Raw genomic sequence first — 18,572 nt, 5'->3', positions numbered from 1 at the left:
ACTCCCAATGGTGTTTTCTTTCAAGACACAGTATCACTGTGTGGTCCTAGAAGTGTTGATCCTCCTGCCTCAACCTCCCAAGTGATGAACGCGAAGGGGCTCTAAATTCTGGGCTTAGAACCTCAGTTTCTTCTTGGTTAAGACAGGGTCTCAAACTGGAGTCTTATGGTGCCCTCCAAACTCACCACCTAAGCTAGCCTCAACTCAGAAAACCTCCTACCTCAGCCTCTTGAGTGCTAGGATTACAGGCCTGAGATATCATGCTTTTGTTGTTATTGCTTGTTTTTGTTTTTGAGAGAGGGTCTCTAATACCCCAGGCTAACCTTGAATCCATTATGGTTGAGATTGACCTTGAACTCCTCATCTCCCTGCCTCTGTCTTCCAAATGCTAGGCTTCAGGCATTCGTCACCTTATCCAGCTAGTTTCTTCTTTAAAAGGTTAGGTAAGGACTTAGTGCAGTGGTCAGTGGTTAAACCACTTACTTCACACACATACAAGAAATATGCAGCATCCACAGAAATACCTGGTGTGCATGGTAGCATATCTGTAATTCCAGCCTGCAAAGGCTCAGACAGAGAATCCCCAAAGCAAACTGACTATTGAGAGCAGCCTTACCAGAGGGCTCTGGGTTTGACTGACAGACCCTGCCTCAATGAGTAAGGTGGAGTAATCGAGGAAGATTCCTGACATCACCCTTAGGCCCTCACATACATGTTTGTAGACAAGCATACATGCCTGCACACATGTGCACCAACACGTATGCAAACACACATGCACACATACCCCACACGTATACACATGGAAAGAATAAAAAGATATCAACAAAAGAAGTCTACAGGGTGACTGATTCAAAAGTTTAATAATTCTCTCTGGAAGGCTATTTGCTGAATCTCGATCCTTTTGAAGCTGAAGCTAAATTGCTACTCAGGCAGGTTATACCGACCTCGTGTGGGCTGTTCAAAACATCAAACACAGGACCTCAGAGGCACAGCCGCTCAGACAGGTCATGGTGACCTCACACAGGTGACCGAAGGCAACCCCAGAGATGGCCTGAAGACAGCAGGCACCTCTGTTGTAATGAAGACTTCACTTAGCACACTGAAGTCTACCACCTTAACTCTAGTGCAGCTGCTAAAGAAGGAATCAGTGGCCCCAACAGCTCTGAAGTTCAGGTAGGAGGCAGTTGTGGGAGACACTGGTGATTCACTTGCTCTCGCCCACATCAGATCCATCAACAGAGTGCTGCTATCTCCGGCCTAAGCCACCGTCTGCTTGCTGCATTGTGCCTGAAACTCCTACCTGACTGAACGGCTTCACCCCTGACTCCACGATTACTTCTCGGGAAAGTGTTTACTGACTGAATGTGTATTTACAACATCGAGTGCATCCTGCTGCCTTAGTTCTCCTGCTATGAAGAGACACCACGACCAAGGCGACTCTTACAAAAGAAAGCATTTACTGGAGGCTTGCTTACAGTTTCAGAGGATTGGTCCATTATCATCATGGTGGGAAGCAGAAAGGCATAGCGCTGGAGCAGTAGCTGAGAGCTTTACATCCTAATCCACAGGTGGTAGGCAGAAAAAGAGGGGGGGGAGAGAGAGAGAGAGAGAGAGAGAGCTGGGAGAGAGAGAGAAAGAAAGAGAGGGAGGGAAAGGGAGGGAGGGAGGGAGAGAGAAGGAGAGAGAGAGACTGGGCCTGAGGAAAGCTTTTGAAACCCACCCCCAGCAACACACCTCCTCCAACAAAGCCACACCTCCCCAATTTTTCCCAAGCAGTTATCAGCTGGGGACTAAGCATACAAGTATGTAAGCCTACAAGGGCTATTTTCATTTAAACCATCACAGCTGCCTTCACTCAAACCATCCGAGGCATTCATATCTCCATGTATACAAAGGTGAAGGTTTTACTGTGGCCATAGTGAACCTATGGATGCCGCCCACTGCCTTCTGAGCCCCCCCCCCCCGCCCCTGCTCTGCTCCCATTTCCTCTATAACAGTAGCTCTAGCTCCTCGGTGCTTAGCTGCCCACCCCGGCCACTGCTTGGTGCTTCCCCATTTGCTACACATCCTGGTCTTATCATGACCTCTCCTTCCTCCCTGTCTCTGTCCACTTGTCACCCAGCGAGCGGCCTCCATACATTTCTCCCCTTCACGTCTCTGTCCACTCATCACCCAGCGGCCTCCGTCCTCCCCTCCCTGTCTCTGTCCACTCATCACCCAGCGGCCTCCGTCCTCCCCTCCCTGTCTCTGTCCACTTGTCACCCAGCGGTCTCCGTCCTCCCCTCCCTGTCTCTGTCCACTTGTCATCCAGCGGCCTCCGTCCTCCCCTCCCTGTCTCTGTCCACTCATCACCCAGCGGTCTCCGTCCTCCCCTCCCTGTCTCTGTCCACTTGTCACCCAGCGGCCTCCGTCCTCCCCTCCCTGTCTCTGTCCACTCATCACCCAGCGGCCTCCGTCCTCCCCTCCCTGTCTCTGTCCACTCATCACCCAGCGGCCTCCGTCCTCCCCTCCCTGTCTCTGTCCACTCATCACCCAGCGGCCTCCGTCCTCCCCTCCCTGTCTCTGTCCACTTGTCACCCAGCGGCCTCCCTACATTCCTTTCTCTTCCTGCTTTACTTTCTCTCTAGCACTTACACATGTTGGACACACTCAGTGTTCATGTTCTTCTGGTTTTCTTGTGGATCTTGTTCCCACTCCAACTCTGTCATGGTGTCAGCTCCACAGGCACGACTTCTGTCTGCTATACGTCACCGTTGAACCCTCACTGTTGACACTCAGACTTGGTTCATTAGTCATTCGGTATGTGAGTCAACTTTCCGTCTCCATGACAAAATGCATAGGTCCATCAACTTATGAGTGTATTATAAATTGACTTTTAAAATTTGTGTATGTGCACGTGTGTGGTGTGTGTGCATGCATGCCTGTGGAGGCCAGAAGAGGGTGATGGATCTCTTGGAGCTGGAGTTGCAGGTAGTTGTGAGCTGCCTGAAATGGATGCAGGGAATGGAACTCTGGTCTTCTGGAAGAGCAACAAGTGATCTTAGCCACTAAGCCTCTTCTCTAACCTAACCCCACCCAACCTGTTCAACTCCCACCCCTACCTCCCCCTACATTCACAAGGAGAAAAAGTTTACTTTGGTTTCAGATTATATGTCTTGGCTCTGTTGCTTTCTTGCTGGTCCTGTGGCTCACCTCATGGTAACCAGAAAGCAAAGAGAGGAGGTGGAAGAAGCTGAGGTTCCCATATCCCCTTCAAGGGTGTGCCCTCAGTGACTTAACTTCCTGCCATTAAGACCCACACCTTTGGGGCTGGAGAGATGGCTCAGTGGTTAAGAGGACTGGCTGCTCTTCCAGAGGACCGGGGTTCAATTCCCAGCGCCCACATGGCAGCTCACAACTGTGTGTAACTCCAAACATGCAGGCCAAACACAAATGCATGTAAAAAAATAGTAATAATTAAAAGACCCACACCTTTGTGCCACATTGCACTAGCACCACAAGGTGGGGACTCAGCCTTCAAAACATGGGCATTAGTGGAACATTTACTTTGGACTACATAGAACTCTCTACGGTGCCTAAGCCATACCCAGAACTTTAGCTGCAAGGAAGCTGGACGCTGGGGTAGGGAGGCTGATACTTCCGGCCTCTGCAGATAAGCTGGCTCAAAGAGTGACCTCAAAATGATGAATTACAGACCATTATGGCCTTGGAGTGAATTTACTGAAGCAAAACCAGTGTCTTTGTCAATGAAATGGAACACACCAGAAAATAGCAGGGTGTGCTGCACATATAGCCTGAGGACAAGCTGTTTCAGGAAACATCTTCCCAAATCAGCAAACAAAACTATTCATCAGAACTCCTGGGGCATCAAGCTTTCTTAAAAGTTTTGCAGTGAGAGGGAGAGATGGCTCAGAAGTACAGAGTGATCCTTCCAAAGGGTCTATGTTCAATATGCAGCATCCATAGCTGCTCACCGCCTGCTGTAACTCCAGCCCCAGGGCTCTGATGCCCTCTTCTGGCCTCCTGGTATACTTTCAATCTCATGCACATACCCACATACAGAGACACATAATGTAAAATGTGGTGGCAGGTTCGTTTAATCCCAGCACTTGGAAGACAGAAGGAGGAGTTCAAGGCCAGGCTAGTGTACGTAGCAAACGAGTTCCAGGCCAGCCAGGGTGACACAGTAAGACCCTATCTCAAAAACAAAACAACACACACACACACACACAAGGCAGGAAAGTCAGCTGATTGGTAAAGAGCTACCCACAATGGGCCTAACAGCCATCTGTAACTCCAGTCCCAGAGGTCCAACGACCTCTACTGACCTCCGCAGGCAATGCACACACATGGTGTTTTAAAATTTAAATTGCAGGAGCTGGAGAGGTGGCTTAGTGGGTAAGAATACTGGCTGATCTTCCAGAGGACCCGGATTTGGTTTCCAGAATCCACGTGGCAACTCATAACTTTGTAACTCCAGTCCACATGGGTCTGACATGCTCTTCTAGCCTCTTTGGGCACTCTCTGCACATAGCACACAGATGTACATGTATGCAAAATCCCTAAAATAAAAATAAATAACATCTCAACAAAATGTTTTTTTTAATTAAATTGCCAGGCATGGTGATAAAAGTCTTTAATTCTAGCACTTGGAAGACAAAGGGAGGCAGATTTCTGTTAGTTCAAGGACAGCCTGGTCTACACAGTGAGTTCCAGAAAAGACAAAGCTATGTAAAGACTCCATCTCAAAAAATTTTAACATAAATGAGTGAATCTTAAGAATCTCTTTTTCTTCAGACAGGGTCTCATTATGTATCCTTGACTGGTTTGGAACTTACAGAGATCCACTTCCCTCTGCCTCCCAAGTGCTGGAATTAAAGGCATGTGCCACCACACCTGGCCTTTAAAATGGTCTTGAAAAGCTTTGCAGTAAGATGAATCTAATGGCACAGGCCTATGATATCAGCTTTGATGGAAGGCTGAAGCAGAAAGAACAAAGCCTGCCCCACCTATAGAATGAGTTGAAAGGCAACTTAATGGAATTGTCGCAAGAATTTTAAGAGTAAAAATGAGAACTGGAGATGCGTTCAGTAGCAGAATGCTTTTTTAAATATTTATTTATTTATTATGTATACAATATTCTGTCTGTGTGTATGCCTGCAGGCCAGAAGAAGGCACCAGACCCCATTACATATGGTTGTGAGCCACCATATGGTTGCTGGGAATTAAACTCAGGACCTTTGAAAGAGTAGGCAATGTTCTTAACCTCTGAGCCCCAGAATGCTTTTTCAGCATGCTTGAGGACCTGGGTTCTATTCCTAGCACCACCAAAACTGAAAAAGGAAAGGAAAGAAGAAGGAAGAAGAAAAGAAAAGTCTTCACAGACCTCGAAAGAACCATACTCAACTTCATATGGAAAAGCAAAAAACCCAGGATAGCCAAAACAAACCTGTACAATAAAAGAACTTCTGGAGGCATCACAATCCCTGACTTCAAACTCTACTACAGAGCTACAGTACTGAAAACAGCCTGGTACTGGCATAAGAACAGACAGGAGGACCAATGGAACCGAATAGAAGACCCGGATATCAATCCACCCTCCTTCAAACACCTGATTTTTGACAAAAAAGCAGAAAATATCAAAGGGAAAACAGAAAGCATATTTAACAAGTGGTGCTGGCATAACTGTATTTCAACATGTAGAAGAACGAAAATACATCCATATCTATCATCATGCACAAAACTCAAGTCCAAATGAATCAAAGACCTCAACATAAAGCCAGCTACACTGAACCTTATAGAAGAGAAAGTGGGAAGTACACTTGAATGCATTGGTACAGGAGACCATTTCCTAAATATAACCCCAGCAGCACAGACACTGAGAGAAACAATTAATAAATGGGACCTCCTAAAACTGAAAAGCTTCTGTAAAGCAAAGGATACAGTCAAAATGACAGCCTACAGAATGGGAAAAGATCTTCACTAACCCCACATCAGACAGAGGTCTGGTCTCCAAAATATACAAAGAACTCAAGAAATTGGTCATCAAAAGAACACATAATCCAATAAAGAAAAAACGGAGTACAGACCTAAACAGGGAACTCTCAACAGAGGAATCTACAATGGCTGAAAGGCACTTAAGGAAATGTTCAACATCCTTAGTCATCAGAGAAATGCAAATCAAAACAACTCTGAGATTCCATCCTACACCTGTAAGAATGGCCAAGATCAAAATCACTGATGACAACTGATGCTGGAGAGGTTGTAGGGAAAAGGGAACACTCCTGCATTGCTGGTGGGAACGCAAGCTAGTACAGCCCCTTTGAGTGTCAGTGTGGTGATTTCTCAGAAAATTAGGAAACCTTCCTCAAGATCAAGTAATATCACTTTTGGGTATATATCCAAAGGATGTTCAATCATGCCACAAAGACATGTGCTCAACTATGTTCATAGCAGGATTGTTTGTCATAGCCAGAACCTGAAAACAACCTAAATGCCCCTCGACCAAAGAATGGATAAGGAAAACGTGGTACATTTACGCAATGGAGTACTACACAGCAGAAAAAGTAACATCTTGAATTTCGCAGGAAAATGGATGGAGCTAGAAAACATTATTTTGAGTGAGGTAGCCCAGACACCGAAAGACAATTATCACATGTACTCACTCATAGGTGGTTTTTAAACATAAAGCAAAGAAAACCAGCCTACAATCCACAATCCCAGAGAACTAAGACAATAATAAGGATACTAAGAGACTTACATAGATCTAATCTACATGGGAAGTAGAAAAAGACAAGATCTCCTGAGTAAACTGGGAGCATGGGGATTTGGGGGGAAGATTGAAGGGGAGAAGGGAGAGGCAGGGAGGGGAGCAGAGAAAAATGTAGAGCTCAATAAAAAAATTAATAAAAAAAATATGGACACTTCCATGCAAAAAAGAAAGAAAGAAAAGAGAAAAGAAAAGAAAGGAAGAAAAAGTTTCGCAGTAAAATTGGGCATGGTGACACACACCTCTGACTTCAGTACTTGGAGAGGAGGTAGGAGTTCAGGCCCGCCCTCGCTACAAATTGAGTTTGTGAACAACGAGGGTTACATAAGACACTGACTGAATTAATTCTGCGTGCAGTTTTGTCCTCCAGCTACAGTGCCCACTGATCTAAGTTGGCATCTGGCTCCCAGCAGGCACAGATCTCAGTACAAAGGGCAGCCTTTCTCTGGAGCCGGTATCTTTCTCAAACCCACGGCAGACCTTCACTTTCTCTCTTCCGGTTTCAAAGTCCATGCTTCCTTTGAGGTATCTTCCCAACTTCCCCTTTGCCTCCCACTAACTGATTAACCCTTTTATAGGTGCAGTACCACAGGGTTGGCGGAAGCAGCCCCAGGGAGAGACTGTAGAGAAAAGCCCCACACCAACGCCTCTACAGCAGCCAGCTTAAAAGCATTTTGCTATCTCAATGTCTGCATCAGGCACTTGAGACTGGAAAATCCTCCTCCAGACAGGATCAAAACAATTTCCCGCCTACAAAAACAGAGGTGGAGGTTGTTTGCTGAGTGGTCCGTGAGGAGGGCTTCTGAAACAAGTTGAAGATGGAGCTCTGGGAGAGGGCAGGGTAACCCTAAGCCTGTCTACTCCTCTGAAGTTCTTCCCCTAAAAGTTGAGACACCCTGGAGCCAAGCGTGCTTGCTTAGTTCCTGAGACACACCCCCGGAATGGGGGGGGGGGTGTATATACAGTTACTGGGCAACAGGAAGACGGACAGTGCTCAGCAGGGCGGAGCTGTTCCTCCTCAGCCTCTTGTTGTCTCATCGTTGCTTTCTCCCCATTCCATTTTGGACAGAAGGGGGTTAGCTTCTTGGGTTTTGAGATAGGGTCTCCTGTAACCCATGCTAGTCTCAAATTCTCTATGAAGGCTGGGGACACCGTGTGGCACTCCTTTAATCCCAGAATTTGGGAGACAGAGGCAGGCAGATCTCTTTGAATTCAAAGCCAGACTGATCTACATAGTGAGTCTCTAGACAGCATGGGTTATACAGAAAGATTGTCTCAAATGATGATGATGAGGAGGAGGAGGAGGAAGAGGAGGAGGAGGAGGAGGAGGAGGAGGAGGAGGAGGAGGAGGAGGAGGAGGAGGAGGAGGAGGAGGAGGACCCTCACGTGTAGCCAAGGATGACCTTGAACTCCTGACCCTCCTGAGCTGGGATAAATGTACACCACCACTCTCAGATTATGAAGCACTGGGGATTGAACCCACAACTTGGTGCATACTGAACAAGAATTCTAACACCTGAGCTACATTCTCACCCTTAGTCCTAAGCAGGAAATTTTAGGTTATCAATTTCTCCTCAGGACAAGAAATGGTGAGCAGTTTTGTCTTCTTTTTCATTTTCTGTAGATTTCAAGTTGCCTGCCATTGGGCATATAAAGAAAACACGAGGGCTTCTAACTTTTTAGCCAAATGTAAAAATGCGTAGTCATTTTCTCCCTAGACTGCAGGAGGGACTTGAACAAAGACTTTAGGCCAGGGGAAGCCTATCAAAGGGCGCTTTGTCCTCAAGCTACCTGAAGCAACAACAGACCTGTTACAGAGGACAGCCTGATCTGAGAGCCAGAGAGTCGCAGGCAGACTCAGTGAAGGAATAAAGTACATTCATGATGTAAACTTCAGTTCTCAAGTCAAAGGAAGACACCAGAGTCAGGGCCTTTCGGATGACACTCGGCTGAACACTTGGCTTCTCCCCTACAGATGCTGACAGACATCCAGCACAAAGCCTTTGGAGGACAAAAGTGCAAATGGACTCTCTCCACTCCCCCACCTGTCTCAAGTAGCTCAGTCCACTGTTGAACTCTTCTTGTTGCCAAGGATGACCTTAAACTCCTGACCCTCCTGCTTTCCTCCGCTCTGCTGGGACAGATAAGCACCAACTCACTTAGTACTGTGGTGAAAACCCAGGACTCTGGGCACGCTATCCAAGCACAATAGCAACTGAGCTGCTTTACCCACCGAGCCCCTCCCTTCTCTCTTGCCTTCAGTTTAGCCACGAAGCTCTAAAGGCCAAACACTTGGTGTCTATGTGTGACACAGCTCTAAGCAACTGGAAAACTCTGACCTCAGAATCAGGACTGGGAGAACATTAATTCACTTCCTTCTTTCACAGATAGGTAAGTAAGTGGAGTCCAGTGATCTCAGTGGCTTCCTTGAAGTCACCCAAACAGTGCCTGATTGAGGTGACCTGTCAGGGTTTAGGTTCCTAGCTCCTGGTTGTTCCACGGCTTCTTCCTGCATAAGTGACTCTCAGAGTCACCTCACAGGAGCACAAGAGACTGCAACTTATTGACAGACTGAATGTGTGGTTCCTACAGGTGGTCACTCAGGAACCCTTATGGCAGAGGATTGGGTTAGTAGATGGTTGTAACATACATGAAGCTACTGCGTTCCCTCAGACCACACAGCTCCTGTAGAATGGCAAGCAAGAGGAAAGTCTTCGCCTGCCTGCTTCTGCTCTCGCTTTTCTTGTATGACATCTGTGATTGTTTGAGATTTCTTTCCCCGCTGTTAATTTTGGGGGCAGTCTCACGTACCCCAGGCTGGTCTTGAACTTGATGTATAGTCAAGGATAGCGTTGAACTATTTTCCAAATGCTAGGATTATAGACACTGGTTTATGTGTCTGGGGATAAACCCAGGGTTTCATGCATGCTCTTAAGTACTGTTTCAGCTGAACTACATCCCCTGTACCATGATACATGCGTGGAGGTGAGAGGACAAATTGTGCAGGCAATCTTCCTGTGGATCCCAAGGATCAAAATCAGGTTGTCGGGTTTGGTGGCAAGTACTATTGCCCACTGAGCCATCTCCCCAGCCCCTATAAATACGAAGGAGGACAGAAAGATACAGAGTAAGGGGCATCCGTGGCAGACACTGAGGCAACAGTGAGACTGTGGGTAGCTATGCCGAGTGCTGGGATGGAGTGGAAGAAGGGGCTCTCCCCTAGGGTGTTCTGGTGGCTTGAAACAGTGAAACGAAGACTCAGTTCACAGCATCTTGGAAATTTCAAACCCACAATCCCCCGGGATTCACGAGCAGTTGGAATTTTAACTTTCTACAAGAAGAAAACATACTTGAATGAGTTCTAAGATGTGGTGTATCTAACCTGTGGCCCAGGTTCCCCATGCAGCCAAGGGATAGCTATGAATGGATCTGAGCACAGAATCTTAAACTAACTGAAAACATTGCGAGATTTCTTGTGGTGTTTATTTATTTTCATAATTTGATTATGTGGTTCTCAAATGTGAACTTTGTAGATGACAGTGGTGTTGGTGGTACATAGTTGTGACCCCAGGGCTGTGGGAGCAGAGACAAGCAGATCTCTGGGGCTTACTGGCCAACCAGACATAGCAGACTTAGAGAGTTACAGGCTATTGAGAAACCATTTCAAAAATGAAGATGGTCAGCACCTGAGGAGGGACACTGAACATACTCTCCAGTTTTCATACATTCCTGCACACAAGCCCACACATGCACATACAAGTACACACACACACACACACACACACACACACACACAAGTCTAGGGCGCTCAATCCATACCCAGAAGGCTCTTGGGAATCAAAGAAGCAGAGAATTCCCTGAATGCAGCCTGCTAAGGAGCCCCAAGTGGAGGACAGCACAGGGCACTGCACTGGAGTCCAGGATCCAATGAGAGTATCAACAGTTAACTCCCCTCCTTCCTTAAGGATGTCTTGGGACTTGCTCTTTGTACCATATTAGGAAGAGAGGGCAGGGGCCTGAATTGGGACCACAAGCACCTCTCATGGGCTGGCACAGATCTCTCACATGTGCAGAGAGACCCAACATCTGATGCTGTTTCTCTACTTCTCTATAGAGAGAACTTGGTTGTTAATGGAGGCTTGGTGCATCACTTGGGTCTGCCTGACACCACACATCACACCATGCCATGGCACACCAAACCATGCCATGGCATACCAGATCAGACCATGCCAGGCCACACCACACAACATGTGACAGTTCCGGCCCATGTTGAAAAGGCAGACTACAAAGGTCTCCGCCCCAGCTCTGTTCCTCACATAGTTTACTGTGAGACTTTTAGCATGTTACTTAACCCTTCCCAGCCTCTTTTCACTTATCTTCCAACCAGTCATGCTAACATCAGGTATCTGTGAGAGTGAACATAGGGATCATGAACTCACACAAAGCACCTTACAATTAGTTCCCAGCACTTGGAAAGAAGCTGGAAGAATTTGGCCAGGGAGGGAGGATTGTTTTATTTACTTTGTTTTTATTTGTTTGTTTCTGGAGGAGTTTGAACTTGACTACTTTTGTGGTTTTTAAAATCTACTTATTTTCTTTCTTTTTAGTTTGGTTTTGGTTTTAAACTTTGTGAGATGGGGTCTCTTACATGGCCCAGGCTGTAACTGGATACGCAGCAGAGGACAATCTCTTCCTCTGGAGTATTGGGCTGCAGGAGTAAATCACATGGCCAGCCTTTGGTTTTGTTTGTGAGGGGTGGCCACAGTTCCTTCTCCTCCTCCTTTTTCTTCTTCTCCTCCTCCTTTTGAGGCCAGGTCTCTCTGGAACCCTGGATCTCTGGCTGTCCAGGAACTCACTATGTAGACCAGGCTGGCCTCGAACTCACAGAGATCTGCCTGCCTCTGCCTCTCTGTATGCACCACCATTTCTGGAAGCATTCTAATTTTTAAGAGGATTTGCTTAGCATCCTTGTTTGTGTGAGTTTATGTGCAGGAGCCCAGAGAGCCCAGGAGAGGCATCAGAACCTGGAACTTGAGTTACAGCGTGGGTGCTAAGGATTGAACTTCAGTTGTCTGAGAGGAGTAAATGCTTCTAATGACCCAGCCACCGCTCCAGCCCTTAACTCTAATTAGTGTGCGTGTGTGCAGAGTGTGTGAGTCTTTCTCTGTGGATGTGTGTGGTGCATATGTGTGATGTGATTTCAGGACAACTTTCTGAAGTCACTTTTCTCTTTCTACCTTTATATACACAGGTTCTGGAGTTCAAACTCAGGCCACCAAGCTTGTGTGGCAAGGACCCCTATGCACTGAGCCATCTCCATGGCTCTGGGTTTTGTTTTTATTTGGTGGGGGGAGAGCTGTGATTGTTTGTTTTCTGTTTTGGCAGAGTCTCTCGATGTAGCCTAGGCTTACCTTGAACTTCACTAATTAGCCCTCATTGACCTCAAACTGGTCAGGAATCCTCCAGCCTCTGTCTCTTGTGCGCTAGAGATTATAGCCATGAGCTACTGCTGTGTCTAGCATTTATGACTTGTTTTTATGATGCTGCGGCTCTAACTGCAGCCTCAGGCATACAGGCAAGTGTCCTACCAGTGAGCTAGTCCCCAGCCCGTCATTGCTGTTGGAACTTTCTCCTGCTGTTTATTGTCCTTTCTGATGAAGGGCCCATGCAAGAACACTTGAAACACTATTTTTTGACGGACACTCGTCCTGAAAGGAACCTCAGAAATTTAGTCAAGAGCCCAGGCTTTAGACCAGTGGTTCTCAGGTTGTATTGAAATACAGCAGCCTTTCAATAGTTCCCCATGTTGTAGGGACCCCCAAACATAAAATTATTTCATTGCTACTTTATAACTGGAATTTGCTACTGCTAGAAATGGTAATGTAAATATCTGATATGTGGTCCAAGGGGTCACAACCCACAAGTTGAGAACCAGTGCTCTAGACTAAGCCATACTCTGTCGTCTATGAAACTCGATTATTTTCCCCCCTTTCTCCCCCTCCCCCATTTCTCCCTCTCTGTGGTGCTGAGGATGGAACCCCAGAACCCAGAGCTTTTTACATGTGAGACAAACACTCTCCTGCTGAGCTATAACCATCCTCCTCATACTGGAAGACCCAGGCGTTGAGGTGCCAAGTTCTTGTGGAAGTCCCACCTCAACCTCCCTCCACAGTGGCTCCCTGGCTTAACCACAGCTTTCTCGACTTCCTCCCTGGGTCTAGCTGACATGTTTCCTGTCCCCCTTTCTGTTTTCTCAAATCTCGTGTTTCCTAACTTCTCCTTACTCACTCAAGCCAACCTTAAGCCAGGTCCTCTTTCTTCAATCAGCCCTGGGACTGAAGATCTTCCCTCGCCACAGCCGCGGTCACCCTGGAGACCAGTCAGGGACAAGATGCCTAGCCGATCGATGCCAGCATCCTGCTTCCCTGGCAGTCACTTATTGCCTGGGCCTCAGAGAGTATGAGGGGCATTGCCCTTCCCACTCACTCTGCCCATATTACAAATGTCAAAGCAACAACAACGACACCAAAAACAAGTGCCCTACCCCTGCAGTCCGCAGCAGAAAGGTGAGATGCTAGCTCCACGATAGCACACCCAGTGAGAGGCTGTCTTCACCCCTCGCAGCTGGCCAGGCCACAGCTCTGTCTGCCCACAGCGCTCTCTGTCCAGAGTCTCATTTCCTTAGCAGGCATGGGATGGGGGTGGAGGGCTTTCATCCTTAAAAAATCAAAAACTCAGAACTGGCTCTCTGCTCAGGCTTCTTCTGGTTTTACTTATTTGATTTTCGGAACATTAGAGGCGGTGTTAGAGAAGGAAGGGGAAGAAAGTGCCACTACTTTCTTTGCTCTTAGTTTGTTCTGAGACAGGGCCTCACGTAATCCAGGCTGCCCTCAAACTTGCTAAAATCCCGGTCTTGCTTCCCAAGGCTTGGAATTGTAGGATTGCACCACCGTGCACAGTTTTGATTCTATGAGACAGGGTCTTGCTATGTAACTCAGTCTGGCCTTGAATTCCCAAAGGTTTGCCAGCTCAGCCTCCTGAGAATGGAGCTTACAGACATTTGCCACCACACCGCATTTTGTGTTCAGAATTTTCCTCCTCCTCCTCCTCTTCCTTCTATGGGGTTTCAGACAGCTCAGGCTAGGAAGGATGTTCTTGTATGGTCCTCCACTTTTCCAGTGCTGGGATTACAGGTGTGTACTGCCATTCGGTTTTTGTACTACTGGAGCTTGGACCCAGGGTCTAGTGTGTGTTGTGCACGAATTCTACCAACAGAGCCAGAATCATAGCCCTGTGCCAACCTCTGACCTTCTCATCTTGACACTTGCTCGATAGCATAGGAGGGGAACTCCAGGGAGGGAGCCCCGTATCTAACTGTTCCCAGGTATTACCTGGAAAATGCTGGCACATGGTTTCAAGGACAAATGGATGACTTGGCATGCTATCGCTCACCTTTGCCCTAATGGAATTCAGGAGCTGTTACTGAGTGCTTCCTGCAAGTGAGGCAGGACCTAAGGTTGATATGTACGGTCCCAACAAACCTGCTATCCACCACTGGGCACATCCACCCTGCACTACAGCCAGGTAGGTTAATCTGCATGGGCAGTATCTACTCCATCCTGCTCCTGGCTTCATAGCTGCCAATGCCGTGAGAACAGAGACACAGGAAAACGGGATCTCTCGGCAGCCCACCAGATGCCGGCATCCTCCACAGATGCTGGCATCCTCCACAGAGGCCAGGGCTTCAGTCAGACAGCCACTCTGCCCCCTCAGCCTCTTGGGCCTGAGGTAGATACCCAGCATTCTCGCTAATCTCTGGGGGCTTCCTATGTCCTGCCCAATCTTTCAGCTTCAACGAACTCTTCTCAGCTTACCTGATATGTTTCCTCCAGATTCCAACAGTGCTGGTCCCAGGCCTTACGATTGCCAAGACATAAGAAGAGGGCCAGGAATATAGCTCGGCAGGTAAAAGTACTTTACCGCACAAGCTTGAAGACCTGAGCTAAATCCCTAGAACGCACAGGAGAAGGAGAACCAGCTCTGAAAGCTGCCCTCTGACCTCAATATGCTCACACTCGTGCACACCCGTCAGACACAAACAAACACAATAATAATAAATAAACACTAAAGACAGAAGTACATCAAAAAAAATAGGTTTAGCAACTAGCCTCTGGCTCACCGAGAAAGCCTCCTTCATCCATCAGATTGCACTTGGTTTAGGGTGGAAAACAGCAAAGATTTTTTCATATCTTAACTTTAGCTATACTCTGAATAGCTGATATGTTCAGATGGCTCAAAATTAAAAAAAAATATAGATACATGTGTATACATATGCCCTCCCACCTCTGCCCAAGATTGGAATGGGAAATAGTGGTCCCTTTCATAACTCACCATGTCACAGAGAATGACTCATCAGGATGCCAACCCAAACCACACCTAGGCTCCCAGCGGTTCCTACTTGCTGGGTTGCTGCCAACAAACCTGCTAAGTTTGTAACTTAGGACCGGCGGGGTGGCTCAATGGGTAACAGCCAAACTTGACAACCCGAGTTCAACCCCCAGGACTCACATGGTGGACAGAGAACTGATTCCTGAGATGACATCTACACGTGTGCCACGGTGTGTATGTATATTCCCATACACAAACAAACGAACAAATAAATAAAATTTTAAGCTCACAACTTAACATACAAGGAAGTTCTGCCTCAGACTCAAAGTCCACCAGAATCTATGCCTTGGCTCAAATCCAAGCATCTGGGAGATCCAGACAGCATGGCCTCCAAACAGTTTCTCACACACTAGAACCTTCAGAAAGAAACCACGGAATGGGAAAGCGAAGCTTCTTCAGATTAACACTAGGAACAAAAGTAGAGCCTAATTTGGTAAGCAGTTGACAAATAGCTTCCCTTTATAATCTAATAATGCCCTAAATAACTTAATCTTTTAACATAAATAAATATGTAAATAAACAATTACAGGCAGGGAAAAACAGCCCAGGCCTGCGGAACCCAGCATTTGGGTGGTGGGAAGATTAGTTCAAGGCCAGTTTCTGATCAAGTGTGAGGCCAGCCTGAGCTATAAGCTATCCTATCTTTAAAAATCTCTACCTCCCAAGGGCTAGGAAAATGAGCATGTACTACCACGGCAAGCTATAAAGCAAAATCTTATTTTAAAGTCACCGAGAGTCAGGTATGGTCGCTCTTGCCTTTAATTACGGCACTTGGGAGGCAGAAGCAGGTGGATAGTGAGTTTCAGACCAACCTGGTGTACATATTGAGCTCCTGGCCAGCCAAGAAAGACTACATAGTGAGACCCTATCTCAACCCACCACTCTACCCCGACTTCCTCCAACCCCCTCTCACTCCGCCAAATATAAAATTATTGAACAACCTAATTATTTCATCTTCTCAGCACTGTGATGGCTAACGGACCCCCTTGCCTTCTTGCAGTTTGCCCACCAGAGACCATAAGCTCATAAACATGAGAGAAGTAACTGTGATCAATGACTCTTCACACCACAGTTAATGAGATGAGATGGGAACTCTGACACCCTCAGGACAGACAGTTCGGGGACAGAGTGGTCACATTATCCATGGAACAACAGAGACCCTGAGGACAGTGACTGTGGGCTTAGTCCATGGTCAGCTGACCAGAGAGCATTTATCACCACCCCCACCCCCACCACCCCACCACCCCACCACCCTCACCCCGGCTTTCTGACCGAGCTCTCTCATTTGCATATCTCCAGCAGCAGAGGCGTGTGAGCCAGCTCTCTTCCCTGCTGGGAGCTGGGAATGGTACCTTAGCTTGCTTATGAGGGACAAAGGCCACCATAGCCTCCCAGCAACCACAAAAAGAACCTGCCCATTCACCTGAATGATGAAAGAAGAGAAGCTTGGCAAGAAAGGTGGGTAGAGGCAGCTGGGAGAGCCACACTCCTTAGTCTCAACACCTGGAGAGCCAGGCTTTCTTTAGGTCTCTACCCACAAGTCCACTGCCCAGTGGGAGAGCCTTAGGCGGTTTTTTGTTTGTCTTGAGCAAGGTCTCCAGTGGCCCAACGGGCCTCCCACTTGCTTTGAAGTTTAGAATGGCCTTAAACTTTTGATCTTCCTGCCACCATCCCTCCCCCACCTGCCCAAACACTGCGATTACAAGCACGTGCCACCAAGTCCTGCTGAGCCTCCGGGCTCTCCTGATACCTCTCAACACAAACAAAAACGTAGAGGCCAGAATCTACACCTCTGCTGCTCCCACTTCCATTCAAGGCTTCGACTTGACCATCGTGCCCCGAGTCCAGCCCAGCTCTAAGCAGTGGCTTGGAGCGACACTAGACCTTCATAGCCCTGCCTGTAAAATGGGACCAAATACTCTGACGACCCCCGCAGTGTGCCATGGGAATCGGCCGGCCTGCAGGGCAGAACGCCAAGCCAAGGTGATGCAGCAGTGGCAGTGGGCAGATCCTGCAAAGCCTAGACGGGCACTGCGTGTGTGCCAGACCGACCTCAGCGGACCACCGGTTCGCTTCTGTTATACTCGCCTGCCGGTCCTCCCACAGACTGCTCTCTTCCTGTGCCCATTTTGCCGCGGAGGAAACTGAAAGTGCGGGGTAAAAATGACTTCCCCGGGGTGACAATGCAGACGCAGGGCTAGCATGGGATCTGCCGTGCATACGACGCGGCCTCCCCCGCTCTGCAGTCGCCCTCCTATGCGTCCCAGGCTGCTGAGCTCAGGCCAACGGAATGACCCAAGTTTCCCAGAAACAAACCCTAAAATTCCCGGTTCGGTGTTCTGTCTGCATCCCGGAGTTGGGACGCAGTAGGATCCTTGGGTTAGCTAGAAGTACAAGCACTGCGCTATCCGCCTCCCAGCCTAGCGGGGGGTTCCCGCATCCACGTGGTGTAGCGGCGGACACTACGAGACTGAAGGGGACAGTGCAGGACTGGCGGGTGCAGCGCAGAGCGAAGGGGCGTAACGCGCGGCAGGATGGCCAGTGCGGGAAGGGAGGAGGCAAGGCGGAACCCCTGAGGGGACAAGGGTCTCCGCACCTGCGGAGAAACCGGGACCTCCTACCTTTCCTGAAGGGCATCGCGTCGGGGACGCCGCGCGGGGGACTGGCCCGCGACACCTGGGCAGGCGGACGTCCAAGTGGCAGCCCCGAGGCTCGGGGCGGCCTGCGGGCGATGGGGCCGGCGAGGGAGGGGAAAGGGACATATTTGGTCACAGCCTGGCACGTCACGGCGCGGAGGAGGCCCCGCCGCGGAGCAGGAAGCGCGGGAGTCGCGTCACCCGTGCGCTCTGAGCGCCTGCAGGCGGCGGCCCGGAGCCCGGGGTGGGCGACCAGGTCCCGCCCTGAGCCTAGAGTCTTGAAGGTGAAGCCTGGCTGTGCAGATGCCAAGCATGGAGGAAAACCATCTAGAAGTGGGTGAAAATTAGCTCATCCATCAGCTCCTTCGGGGGGTGTAGAGAAGGAATGAACTTGGAGGAATTTTATCTTCTTTTGCCTTAATGAAGTTGGGGCGTTCAAATGGCTGACTGACTTGTATAGGCACTAAATACAGGCTGAGAGGAGCCGCCTAGGAAAACTCATGTTTAACAGTATTCGTGCTAAGCTAGTTTCGCACCTACACCAAGGCATACCTGATGAGAGTGTTCATCTTTAAATCCACAGGGGTGAATGGTTTGTTTCCCCAGAGTCTGAAACAGCTCGTCGCCCACAGTTTGATAATCTGTCCACAGAGTGTCGCTTAGGGAACCAGAAGGAGGAGGCGGCAGCTTTCTTCAGGCTGGATAGTTGGTTGATCCAA

General features: G+C 48.4%; 1 protein-coding gene across 5 annotated transcripts in view; it reads right to left on the bottom strand.

The window, feature by feature from the left end:
• Pfkfb3 (6-phosphofructo-2-kinase/fructose-2,6-biphosphatase 3) overlaps positions 1 to 17,967 on the bottom strand; it is an 89,206-nt gene extending 71,239 nt beyond the window's left edge. For 4 of the 5 annotated variants that reach the window (XM_075970329.1, XM_075970332.1, XM_075970335.1 and 1 more), the window contains exon 1: positions 17,839 to 17,956. In XM_075970329.1, coding sequence (XP_075826444.1) covers positions 17,839 to 17,854 — 16 coding nt within the window. In that variant the 5' untranslated portion in view covers positions 17,855 to 17,956. Of the gene's footprint in view, positions 1 to 17,838 lie in introns of all 5 variants that reach the window. The other variant, XM_075970336.1, reaches the window with a different exon arrangement.
• Positions 17,968 to 18,572: the final 605 nt, after the last annotated feature.

This window comes from Microtus pennsylvanicus, chromosome 4, assembly GCF_037038515.1.
Source record: "Microtus pennsylvanicus isolate mMicPen1 chromosome 4, mMicPen1.hap1, whole genome shotgun sequence".
Classification (NCBI taxonomy): Eukaryota; Metazoa; Chordata; class Mammalia; order Rodentia; family Cricetidae; genus Microtus; species Microtus pennsylvanicus.
Note: the sequence above shows the minus strand (reverse complement) of the source record. Positions and strands in the feature narration are given on the sequence as shown.